The following is a 13530-nucleotide window of genomic DNA, read 5'->3' on the forward strand; positions in this document are numbered from 1 at the left end:
AAGTGGTCCCCAGGAACACTTGCACATAAGTTAGTCCCTAGCTAATTATTCTGAGCTCTTTACTCAGAGAGTGGTTAGGGTGTGGAATGGACTGCCTGCTGTGATAGTGGAGTCGGACACTTTAGGAACTTTCAAGCGGTTATTGGATAGGCACATGGAGCACACCAGAATGATAGGGAGTGGGATAGCTTGATCTTGGTTTCGGACAATGCTCGGCACAACATCGAGGGCCGAAGGGCCTGTTCTGTGCTGTACTGTTCTATGTTCTTTATAGATATTTACAGATTATGGGTTAATATATAACAGCTGCAGATGCTGGAAATCTAAAATGAAAACAGGAATTCTGGAAACACTCGGCGGGTCAGGCAGCCTCTTTGGAGAGAGAGAGAGAGAAACAGTCAACAGAACAGTCATGATGTCATAGAATTTACAGTGCAGAAGGAGGCCATTCGGCCCATCGAATCTGCACCTGCTCTTGGGAAGAGCACCCTACCCAAGGTCAACACCTCCACCCTATCCCCATTACCCAGTAACCCCACCCAACACTAAGGGCAATTTTGGACACTAAGGGCAATTTAGCATGGCCAATCCACCTAACCTGCACATCTTTGGACTGTGGGAGGAAACCGGAGCACCCGGAGGAAACCCACGCACACATGGGGAGGATGTGCAGACTCCGCACAGACAGTGACCCAAGCTGGAATCAAACCTGGGACCCTGGAACTGTGAAGCAATTGTACTATCCACAATGCTACCGTGCTGCCCATGTCATGTGAGAGTACCTTTAAGAAATGGGTGTTTAACAAATGTACCTTTAAGGAATGGGTGTTTATCAGTAATGTCAGAGTGTGGGTGGAGCTGGGCTGTCTGTCAACTTTTTACTTTTGTTTTAGGCTGTTTGCTGTAGGGTATGTTTTATTTTTGTTTTCAGTGTTGGAGCTGAAGCCAGACAGAGTAGGTGTACTGTTGATCTCTCTGTCATGAAAAGACTCTCTCTTGATCATTTGGTAAATTCAGAATTATAAATGTTTTCAGTAGTGACTGTAAACCTGATGTGCTTCTATTAAAAGGTGTTTCTTCTGTCTTCTGGATGTTGTTTGGGAAGTTATAAAGAATTACTTAGTGTTGTATTCTTTGGGGGATGTATTTGAATTGATGGTTGCTAAGATGTTCGCTATGTTTCAAAAAGGTTAACTTGAGTTCATAGAATAGGCATTGTTTTGCTTTAAGAAATACTTTTCCATTTCTGCTGTACCACACCTGTAGAGTGGGCCGTGTGCTCCCCATGCCACAATCTATTAAAAGTTGTGGGTCAGGGGCACTCCATGCTACACTTTGGGGTTCTCTAAACCCTGGCCCATAACAATGAAAAATCCTTGACCTGAAATGGTAACTCTGTTTCTCTCGCCATAAATGCTGGCTGACCTGCTGAGTTTTTCCAGCATTTTTTGTTTATAATTTAGACATTTCCAGGTCCATATGGAGCAGTTCTAAACCCAGGCAGTACTTTTACCTATTGGGGCATCACAGGAGTCTTTCATTCCATTGATGCTGCCAAATATTTTTATTTGCTACTGGACCAAAGCACAAAACTTCATCATTATTCTTTGTTGGTTACCTGAGGGCTTTAAAGTGGCTCTGGAATGCTGTCAGCTGATGTTTTAAGTACCGCGGCAATGCACTAAAGTGGTTTAGTGCTTTTTTAAATATAAAATATAGTGCTTGAATGAATAATTGCTTGGGCAAACATCTCCTATGGAATAAATAGATTTGTATGAAACTTATGGAGGCCTATTTCCAAATGCTTTTTTTTTTGTGAGGATTGGGTGTAAGGAGAAATTGTTGCTTTGAAACGAAGGTGTTCATAGATCATAGAATTTACAGTGCAGAAGTAAGTCTGCACCGGCTCTTGTAAAGAGCACCCTACCTAAGGTCAACACCCCCACCCTATCCCCATAACCCAGTGACCCCACCCAACACTAAGGGCAATTTAACATGGCCAATCCACCTAACCTGCACATCGTTGGACTGTGGGAGGAAACCGGAGCACCCGGAGGAAACCCACGCGCGCACGGGGAGGATGTGCAGACTCCACACAAACCGTGACCCAAGCCAGAATCGAACCTGGGACCCTGGAGCTGTGAAGCAATTGTGCTATCCACAATGCTACCCTGTTGCTATGACAAATACATGAATAGGATGGGAATAGAGGGATACGGACCCCAGAAGTGTACAAGCCTTTAGTTTAGATGGGCAGCATGGTCGGCACAGACTTGGAGGGCCGAAGGGCCTGTTCCTGTGCTGTACTTTTCTTTGTTCTATATATAATATATATATATATATATATATTATATATATACTGCCTGGTGGGGGAGATGGGAGGCTGTTAACATGAACTATTCTGGTACCTTGTGTGATGTATTGGTGCCTTGATTTGATCCACTGTTCCAATTTAGCCAAGTGTTTTTGATAAAATGTACAGTTTAATGTGCTCTTTTGACTGAGATTCACTTTTTAGTGTGCGCGCTTTGATCTTTACTGATGGGGATTTGCTTCCTTTGGAGGTTTTTGTAGTTAACTTTGCTTTATCGTCAATGAATGTGGCCCAAAACAAGTTTGCATTACAAAACCTGTGTGCGGCTCAAACTGTGGAAATAGAGCTAGGAGAATGAGTTCAAACTAGTAAAATGTAATTTCACAGCGAATGTCAAATTCTACACCAGGAATACATTTCCAAATTCAAAAAATAGAGGCAAAAGTCTGAAATGATCAACAAAATAGCTGTATGCTGGGTGAACATAGGATCTGCTGAAAGAAATGGAATAGACTTCCTCATCTATAGTCGTCTAGTCATGGGAACTTTCATACTGCGAGAAGGATCCAGTATTTATGTATCTGACAAGCAAGCTAGAGGCAGAGAACTGTTGGTTATTACCACCATCAGATATTCAAGCCGAGATGTTTGACACAACAGGCTCTTGTCTCTCAGTGGGTCAAAAGTTTATGCTGCTGACTTTTATTTAAAAAATTTTTACTCGAGAAAAAGAATTCTTGTAGAGATTTTGTAATTAGACATTACGAAAGAAAAAAATCCCACTGTTCACATGACCAAGAAAGAGATGATAGGAATTCTTGCTTAGGTAATGTGCGTATCACATGAAAATCTGTTTCTCCAGCCATTCAATAATCCAAGACACTATCTAAACTACCAGCTATGCAGGCTCATGAAGAAATATTAAAAATAACTTTTGATTTTTAAAAGATCAATCAAAGCTGAGTAAACCTGCTTATCATTTTGAATCATTTCCTTCTTACAAGCATTAAATTCCATTTATATTGTGTTTAAACTAAATGGATTTGGATTTGTTTGTGCCGTGCACAGAGGTACAGTGAAAACTATTTTTCTGCGAGCAGTTCAAACAGATTATTCAGTACATGAAAAGAAAAAGAAAATACATAAAAGGGCAACACAAGGCCCACAATGTAAATACATAGACACCGGCATCGGGTGAAGCATACAGGGGTGTAGTATTAATCAGGTCAGTCCACAAGAGGGTCGTTTAGGAGTCTGATAACAGCGGGGAAGAAGCTGTTTTTGAATCTGTTTGTGCGTGTTCTTGGACTTTTGTATTTCCTGCCGAATGGAAGAAGTTGGAAGAGTGAGTAAGCCTTTTGGGAGAGGGGTCTTTGATTATGCTGCCTGCTTTCCCCAAGCAGCGGAAGGTGTAGATGGAGTCAATGGATGAGAGGCAGATTCTTGTGATGGACTGGGCTGTGTTCACGACTCTGTGAAGTTTCTTGTTGTCTTGGGCCGAGCAGTTGCCATGCCAAGCTGTGATGCAGCCAGATAGGATGCTTTCTATGGTGCATCTGTAAAAGTTGATAAGAGTCAGTTTGGACATGCCGAATTTCCTTAGTTTCCAGAGGAAGTATAGGCGCTGTTGTGCTTTCTGTTACACTAATGTTACACTATTATGAAATATAATTTGGGGCGGCACGGTGGCGCAGCAGTTAGCACTGCTGCCCCACGGTACAGAGGACCCGGGTTCGATTCCTGCCCTGGGTCACTGTCCGTGTGGAGTTTGCACATTCTCCCAGCGTCTGTGTGGGTCTCACCACCACAACCCAAAGATGTGCAGGGTAGGTGGATTGTTCAAGCTAAATTGCTCCTTAATTGGAAAGATATTTCGAAAAAGTATAATTTGCCATTTTTCACAGCTTGGGGTGGTGTAAGTTGATAAAATTGTGACACTTATTATGAAGAACCTTTTTTTAAATGCAAGGATTTTTATATGTTTCAGCCCACAGTGTCTTTAGAGATGATTATAAGCTTTAATCACAGTTAGCAGAAACTGTTCAAATTCATGCTTTTGTAATTCCAATTCTGGCATTCAGATATTTGAAGAAACTGTTTTAGTATTGTTCGCAACTGTAATTTGCATGTTTTGTGGCCGTTGAGGAAGAACATTTAATCAGGCTCCGGAAGAATAATTGCCGGTTGTCTACTATTTTGGTTTGAATTGTCAAAACCTGTGTGTTTGTATATGTTGAAACTGCTTTTAGATAATATTTGACAATTACCTACTGTGGAATTATCCTCTTATCTGTCCGCTGTGTACATATTGTATATAATTTTAATGCAAGATTTTGGGCTACTTAAACACACCAAGCTCTTAAGTGTCCAACATGAAGTAAGATTTACAGAATCACAGACTGATTACAGCACAGAAGGCCCAGCCCATCGTGTCTGTGCCACCTCTCCCAATCAGTAATGCACCAAGTGCCATTCCCTGCATTGACTGAGGCCAAACAAGTATGATATTATACACATTTAATGTAACCTCACCAAACTTAATCCCAGTTTCGTGTGAATATGGATATGATGCAGATCACTTCATATAAATTGGTAATCTTGCAAAAGAACCCTGAAGGTTGGCAATGAGGAAAAAAGGTGGGCACTTCCGCAGTGGATGGAAAACAGGTTGATCTGAGGTATGTGGTTGGGGTGAGGTGAAGTATTTCTTATCGTACAAATGCGATGTCATACTTCATGTGGGGATTCTTGAAATGGAAGAAATCCAATTCCCCTCCCAGCACTGACGACTGTTACATTGAATGCAAAGTGTCACCACAATCCTGTCATCTCATAGTAAGGTGATTAGGCTGCATAAACGTAATGTCTCATTATTTGGTTATGGGTCCGTTGCTGATTGTTTGTTTTCCGTGGAACTGTGGTGTGGCGTTGACCACCAAGTTTGTGCAGTAATATCGTGTTTCTGTATCCAACTTCCGAAAATGTAGAGATGATTTTGTAATGATTAGCTATGGTAGGATCTTATCCTTTTAAGGAAGGAGAACCTCTAGATTACTGTAATTTGAAAGCAGATCTTGCATACTAAAATTCAGACCATTTTTGTAAAAACGTTCCATCAAGGCGTTTTGTATTTTGCTGATTGTATTTTGTTTTATTTAATATAGGTATGATGTGAATATGCGGTGCTTGGCAGCTCGGGTTAACTACAAGACTCTTATTATCATCTGCGCTCTCTTTACGTTGGTCACTGTACTTTTGTGGAACAAGTGCTCCAGTGACAAGGCAATCCAATTTCCAAGAGACTTGGATCATCTGGAGGACTTATTCCGAGGAGAAGGTTTGGAAAAGCGGGGAGTCGACTCTGAAAGTAACAATGATGTGAATAACCTTCTACAAGTGGGAAAGTCTGGACCAAAACAGCCACCAGCAGATGCATCCCATCAAGAACAGCAGAAAGCTCCGCCTGTAGCCAATATTCTGAGTAACAATGCCAACAAACTGTTGGGTCTTAAATATGAGGAGATGGATTGCTTAATAAATGATGACTACACTGTAAAAGGACGGAAGGAAGGCAATGAAGTTTATCTGCCTTTCACCTGGATTGAAAAATATTTTGACGTTTATGGAAAGATTGCGCAGTATGACGGCTATGACAGATTTGAGTTTTCCCACAGCTATTCAAAAGTATATACGCCACGAGGTACTTACCGACCAGATGGGGTATTCATGTCCTTTGAAGGTTACAATGTGGAGGTTCGAGACCGTGTGAAGTGCATCAGCGGCGTTGAAGGTTGGTCTTGTTGTACATTTTACACTAACCTTCCTCCTCCCCAACCCTGAATACGCGTTTTTGTCATCAACGTTGTGCCTCCAGTTCAGAGTGCTCTTCAGCATGTATAAGACAAAACCTTTTTTTTTTTTGTATCATCCAGTTTGCTGAAGAAGCTAATCTGTTCTAATTTTTTTTATCTCCCTTTTGTTACTGCATCTGGGTTACTGAGTACATTTTTGATCTCCTTAAGAAAGGATGTAATTTCATTCGAAGTTGTTCAGAGAAGGTTCACTATCTGATTCCTGGGATGAAGGGCTTATGTTATAAGGGAAGGTTGAGCTGATATCTATTGGGGTTTAGAAGATTAAGAGCTGATACTGAAATATACAAGATCCTCGGGGCTCTTGACATGGTGGATGTTGAGCGGATATTTCCCCTTTGTTGCGGGCACACAGTTTAAAAATTATGGGCCTCCCATTTAAGACTGAGGTGAGCAGAAATGTTACCTTCGTGAGAGTCATTAGTCTGTGGAATTCTCCTTTCCCTGGGACCAATAGAGGCTGGGTCATTGAATATATTCAAGGCTGGATTAGATTTTTTGTAAAAAAAAAAATTTTATTGAAGTATTTGCAAAATTTTCATAACTATAAACAAACAAAATAATAACATAAACATCAACATGGTAAGCTAGACATTTCCCACCCAACCCCTTCTGTACATCCCTTAACCATACCTACCCCCCCCCCTCCTCCTCAGAATGCTGCTTCTGCTGACATTTTAATTTTCCCCGAGAAAGTCGAGGAACGGCTGCTACCTCCGGGAGAAACCCAGCATTGACCCCCTCGAGGCAAACTTTATTTTCTCCAGCTTGAGAAACCGAGCCATGTCACTGACCCAAGTCTCCACACTCGGGGGCTTTGAGTCCCTTCACTTGCTCATCCTCACTGCCGTCATGTGTGCCCAGTGTACCACTTTAAACTGTATTAGACTGAGCCTGGCACATGATGAGGAGGAATTAACACTGCTTAGGGCGTCCGCCCACAGACCCGCCTCAAACTCCCCACCTAGCTCCTCCTCCCACTTGCCCTTCAGTTTCTCCACCGGGCTCTCCTCCGCCTCCAACAACACCTGATAGATATCCAACACCTTCCCCTCCCCTACTCAGGTACCGGACACTACTCTGTCGTGTATCCCCTGTGGCGGCAACAGCGGGAAAGCCAACACCTGTTTCCTCAAAGTCCCGCACTTGCAGATATCTGAAACCATTCCCTGGCGGCAACTTGAACTTGTCCTCCAGCGCCTTCAGACTGGGAAAACTCCCGTCTATGAATAGATCTCCCATCCGTCTAATTCTTGCTCTCTGCCAGCTCTGGAAACTTCTATCTATCCTGGCCGGTGCGAACCTGTGGTTATTGCAAATCGTGGTCCAGACCGACGCACCCTCCACCCTCTTAGACCTCCTCCATTGCCCCCAGATCCTCAATGCTGCCACCACCACTGGGCTAGTGGAGTAACGGGCTGGCGAGAACGGCAGAGGTGGCATTACCAGTGCTCCCAAACTGGTGCCTTTGCATGACGCCGCCTCCATCCGCTCCCATGTCAACCCTTTCCCCACCACCCACTTCCTAATCATCACTATATTCGCCACCCAGTAGTAGTTGCAGAAGTTCGGCAGCGCCAACCCACCCTCCCACCCACTGCGCTCCAACAACATTTTCTTCACACGCGGGGTTTTATTCGCCCATACAAAGCCCGAAATAATCTTGTTTACCCGCTTGAAAAAGGCGATGGGGAGGCACTGGAAAACAAACAAAAATCTGGGGAGAACCATCATTTTCACGGTCTGTACCCTCCCCGCCAGCGATAGTGGGAGCATATCCTAGCTTTTAAAGTCCCCCTCCATTTGCTCCACCAGCCGGGTTAGGTTGAGCCTGTGTAATGTCTCCCATTTCTGAGCCACCTGTATTCCCAGGTAACAAAGCTGGATTAAATTTTTGACCGACAAGGGGTCGAGGGTTGTTGGGAGACCGATGGGAAAGTAGAGTTGAGACCACAATCAAATCGTCATGATCTTAATGAAAGGCAGAGCATGTTTAAGGGGCCAGATAGTCTACTCCTGCTCCTAATCCTTGTATTCTTGAGGAGATGGAGACAATAATTCCACCCACTGCTATTTCCTCAAAGCATTGGACATTTTTGTGGTCAGGACCATAGTGTTGGAAGTAAACTTTGTTTTGTCTTTGCCCAGTACTTCAAAACTCCTTACATTTTCGAACGGTTAGTTCCAGCTCCATTCAATGCTTTGCTCTTTGAAAATATATTTGAATGTTTGTTAGCAATCAGTTGGTGTTGCACCCGAGTATAGCTTCAAACGACTTCCTTATGACGTGGTTACATTTGTGAATAAGCTCTATATATGGCTGTGATTTATTTCTCGACAGTGCATGATGACTTCCATGCTGAGGAGAATCATTTTACATATCTAATAATGGATGGCTGGAATTGTATTGGAAATGTCTTAACATAGTTTGGAGCTCAAGAAAAAGAAAGGACTTGCAAGCTGTTTTGTATTCAATTAAGTATTTTTGAAGTGTGGTCAGATGTTGTGATATAAGAAAACAATGCCAATTTGTGCAGCCTCTGAAATGATGCTCATTTACAATATCAATAGCTAATCGCTTGACATTTTGATGGAGTTTACAATTTGATTCAGAGGTGGAAAAGGTCTTTATCTAATCGAACAGGAAGCTATTGTTGGCCTAAGTTCATGCACAAATCCTACAACAAGATGTTTACACTTCAACAATTCAAATATTTTGATGATTGCACTTGAAATACGACAAGAAGGAAATGCATATTTTTCATTGCAATAATGCTGTCACTAAATATTTGTGGATGTTATTCTCTCTATGATCATTGTGGTTCAGATCGCCTGGGTAGTTTCCCCACTTCCCCGCCTCCACTATGATTTTCTACCCTCATTTTCTAAAGGTTAGTTGGTTGTGGTGCTCCAGCTGCCCTCTAACATCTTATCCATCCAACATCTTATCCATCCAACATCTCATCCATCCAACATCTCATCCATCCAACATCTTATCCATCCAACATCTTATCCATCCAACATCTTATCCATCCAACATCTTATCCATCCAACATCTTATCCATCCAACATCTTATCCATCCAACATCTTATCCATCCAGGCCTTGGCAGAAACTGTCAATAAACTACTCTATTTAGTGGGACCTCCTCGGTTAGTATGATCCAGCTCTCACCTCCATCTCCACATGTATGCTTTCATTAAGGCTCTCTGGATTGGAAGAATAAGGAACAGGAATCCTTGCCAATATACACCATTTAATCCAAGAGTACTTGGGCCTCCTGTAATTATTGTTACTTCCATCATGGCTAAGATCAGTAGTCCTGGCACTGTTTGAAGATGAAACCTAGGACCTCTTGGTCTAGATAAATGTAGTAAGTCATTAGTTATTTTTAAGATTTACAATGTTCATCTTTCCACAAGGAGAATATTTGCTAATGCACAAACGGTATGAATTCAGATAACCCTAAAATCTGGTTTCTGTATCTAAAATAACCAAACACCAAATGGTAGTCCACCTGAAATGATCAATTTTAACCCTACCATCCAGTGGAAACTGGGCAGCTGGATAATTCAGTTCACCCACACTCCTTTACCGCTGGGAAGCTGCCAGCCACCACTGTTTCGGATTTTAAACTCCACTGAACAGCCAAGTAGGACACCTGCCCATAGCCGGCCGAGTCCTTATGCATGTCAGGGCCTGATAACTTTGGGACCTGACTAAAATTTTAATTGGTGACCTGATATGGGGTTCTTCTGTGGTTTTCCTGACAGGTGAAGGCAGCAGGAAGAAAAGCCAGGGCCAGAAGAAGCCCAAACGTTTGAAAAAACTTTGTAGAGTAAGGAGGAGCAGAATGTTCAGGATTGCTCCTTCCTGAAAGCAAAACAGTCTCATCAGTAGGCAGCCTCTGTGCTATCTAATTACCACCATGTTCTATCCAGAATGAATGAGAAGTTATCCGGTGGCATTTAAATGAAGTTCAGGAGTTAAAGTAGCTTGAACCTTGTTGCTGGAGCAGTACGTAAGTTTCCAACCAGCCTCTCTGTCCATCCAAGTTAAGTAAGAAGTTTTACAACACCAGGTTAAAGTCCAACAGGTTTGTTTCGATGTCACTAGCTTTCGGAGCGCTGCTCCTTCCTCAGGTGAATGAAGAGGTATGTTCCAGAAACATATATATAGACAGATTCAAAGATGCCAGACAATGCTTGGAATGCGAGCATTAGCAGGTGATTAAATCTTTACAGATCCAGAGATGGGGTAACCCCAGGTTAAAGAGGTGTGAATTGTGTCAAGCCAGGACAGTTGGTAGGATTACGCAGGCCAGATGGTGGGGGATGAATGTAATGCGACATGAATCCCAGGTCCCGGTTGAGGCCGCACTCGTGTGCGGAACTTGGCTATAAGCTTCTGCTCGGCTTTAATCCAAGTTAAAGTGAAGGCTTTAATATGATGCCCTGATAAACTTGCAGTTAATCAAATTTAGTGGGGACCTGTTTATATCTTTTGCAGCGAAACGTTCCCACACCCATCTGTTGTCCCAATGCATGCTTCATTCATTCAATAATGGACAGGAATTTAGCTCAGTTACAGTTGGAACTGTTAAAGGGCCATGATCCGAAATGTGAAGCAACCTATATTTCCTATTTTTTTGATGTCATCTGAACTGTAGCTCAGCATTTTCTGACTTTTTTCAAAAATCATTTATCTGTTCCCATTCCCAAAAGCTTTTGTAACTCTAAAGCGTACTGCACGTTGTGACCTTGGCATTGTTATAGGGCATAGAGAACCATTGCAGAAAATGGAAATATGAAACTTCCCATTGAAACTAAAGTTTTTCAAAGTGGTTATTAATTTACTTCAGGTTATATTTTACATTGATCAACCTTACCACTTTGCTCACAGAACTATGCAGCAACTGAAGAAAAGTGGGTAATGTTTTGAAGCAAAATATTATTTGCTACCAGTTTGTAGAGATAATTGAAATCTGTAGCGATGAATATAATGTAAAAGGTATTGAGACTATCCAAACCCTAGAGGCAAATGGGCAATGGTTTTGAAGACCAGGAAGAACATTTAGAAGGCAGTTGGCTATACTCATGAAGAAAATATTCTGTACTGATAAATTTCGGCATAAAGGGAAGTGAAGAATACAGCAACTATATGTTTATAAAAAGGAAAACAAATCTGACCCATGCAATTGCATGCTCATTAGCGTAACCATTATTGAATAAGTAAGATAATGGGAACTGTTGCTTGGTGTGTGCTCTGGAGGAATGCTCCTACAACATAACTTGCTAAATAGCTTTGATTCAGAAGGGGAAATTTGTTTCTAGCAAACTTTTACAAATGAGGTAGGTAGCAGAACTCCCGATGATGCAATTTATTTGAGAATTGCAAAAATCTTCTAACTAAATTCCTGATTAAAGACACTAATTATACAGAGAGTGATAAAGACACTAATTATACAGAAAGTGACATTAAACCAAAATTAGTTGATTGAAAAAATTAGGATATCAAGTAATAATGAAATGTAATAATAGATTGTGCAGGAGGTGTTTGAGTCCATGAGGCATCAGTGTTTTGAGCACCATTTTTGTTCTAAATTAACAACTCGGGTACTGAAACCAACAGAAACTTGTTGAAGTTGTCGGCACCACTTGTGTTGGAAAAGTAGTGAAGACTGAGGATGCAGCAAAAGTTATTGAAGATTTGGACATGTATGTGCATTGAAATGGCAGTGCCAACCTGTGCCGGGGCACTGCCCGAGCATGTCCCTCTATACATCTGGGGGCTATATACTTACCTCTGCGCATCTGGAAGGATCCATCGACTGTTTGAGGTGAGGGACGCCGTCAGTGTCCCTGCTGATTTCACCTGTGGGAAGTGCACCCATCTTCAGCTCCTCAGAAACCATGTTCTGGAGCTGGATGAACTTTGGATCATTCGGGAGGCAGAGGTGGTCATAGATAGAAGCTTCAGGGATGTAGTTACTCCGAAGACTAAAGATAGATGGGTGACAGTGAGAGGGGCTGGGAGGAAGTGGTCAGTACAGGGATCCCCTGTGGTCGTTCTCCTTAGTAACAATGATACCTCTTTGAATACTGTTTGGGGGGGGGTGGTGGACTTACCAGGGGTAAGCCATGGGGTACAGGTCTCTGGCACAGAGTCTGTCTCTTGCTCAGAAGGGAAGGGGGGAGAGGAGTAGAGCATTAGTCATTGGAGACTCCATAGTTAGGGGGATAGATAGGAGATTCTGTGGGAACAAGATACTCGCGGTTGGTGTGTTGCCTCCCAGGTGCCAAGGTCCGCGATGTCTCGGATCGTGTTTTCGGGATCCTTAAGGGGGAGGGGGAGCAGCCCCAAGTCATGGTCCACATAGGCACCAACTACATAGGTAGGAAAAAGGATAGGGATGTTAGGCAGGAATTCAGGGAGCTAGGGTGGAAACCTAGAACTAGAACAAACAGAGTTATTATATCTGGGTTGTTACCCGTGCCACGTGCTAGCGAGACGAGGAATAGGGAGAGAGAGAGCAGTTGAACACGTGGCTAAAGGAATGGTGCAGGAGGGAGAGTTTCAGATACCTGGATAATTGGGGCTCATTCTGGGGTAGGTGGGACCTCGACAAACGGGATGGTCTACACCTGGACCAGAGGGGTACCAATATCCTGGGGGGGGGGGGGGGGGGGGGGGGGAATTTGCTAATGCTCTCCGGGAGGGTTTAAACTAGTTCAGCAGGGGATTGGGAACCTGAATTGTAGCTCCAGTATACAGGAGGTTGAGAGTAGTGAGGTCATGAGTAAGGTTTCAAAGTTGCAGGAGTGTACTGGCAGGAAGGTGGTTTAAAGTGTGTCTCCTTCAATGCCAGGAGCATCCGGAATAAGGTGGGTGAACTTGCGGCATGGGTTGGTACCTGGGATTTCGATGTTGTGGCCATTTCGGAGACATGGATAGAGCAGGGACAGGAATGGTTGTTGCAGGTGCCGGGGTTTAGATATTTCAGTAAGCTCAAGGAAGGTGGTAAAAGAGGGGGAGGGGTGCATTGTTAGTCAAGGACAGTATTACGGTGGCAGAAAGGACGTTTGATGAGGACTCGTCTACTGAGGTAGTATGGGCTGAGGTTAGAAACAGGAGAGGAGAGGTCACCCTGTTAGGAGTTTTCTATAGGGCTCCGAAAAGTTCCAGAGATGTAGAGGAAAGGATTGCAAAGATGATACTGGATAGGAGCGGAAGTAACAGGGTAGTTGTTATGGGGGGCTTTAACTTTCCAAATATTGACTGGAAACACAGTTTGAGTACCTTAGAAGGGTCTGTTTTTGTCCAATGTGGGCAGGAGGATTTCCTG

The 13530-nt window shown here is 43.0% G+C and overlaps 1 protein-coding gene across 5 annotated transcripts in view; it reads left to right on the forward strand.

Annotated features, from left to right (window-relative positions):
• The window catches only part of LOC140387408 (D-glucuronyl C5-epimerase-like), a 125561-nt gene that overhangs the window by 72875 nt on the left and 39156 nt on the right, over positions 1 to 13530 (forward strand). For all 5 annotated transcript variants that reach the window (XM_072470486.1, XM_072470487.1, XM_072470484.1 and 2 more), the window contains one exon: positions 5479 to 6104. In XM_072470486.1, coding sequence (XP_072326587.1) covers positions 5492 to 6104 — 613 coding nt within the window. In that variant the 5' untranslated portion in view covers positions 5479 to 5491. The remainder of the gene's footprint in view (positions 1 to 5478; positions 6105 to 13530) is intronic.

The sequence above is a fragment of the Scyliorhinus torazame genome, chromosome 12 (assembly GCF_047496885.1).
Source record: "Scyliorhinus torazame isolate Kashiwa2021f chromosome 12, sScyTor2.1, whole genome shotgun sequence".
NCBI classification, from domain to species: Eukaryota; Metazoa; Chordata; class Chondrichthyes; order Carcharhiniformes; family Scyliorhinidae; genus Scyliorhinus; species Scyliorhinus torazame.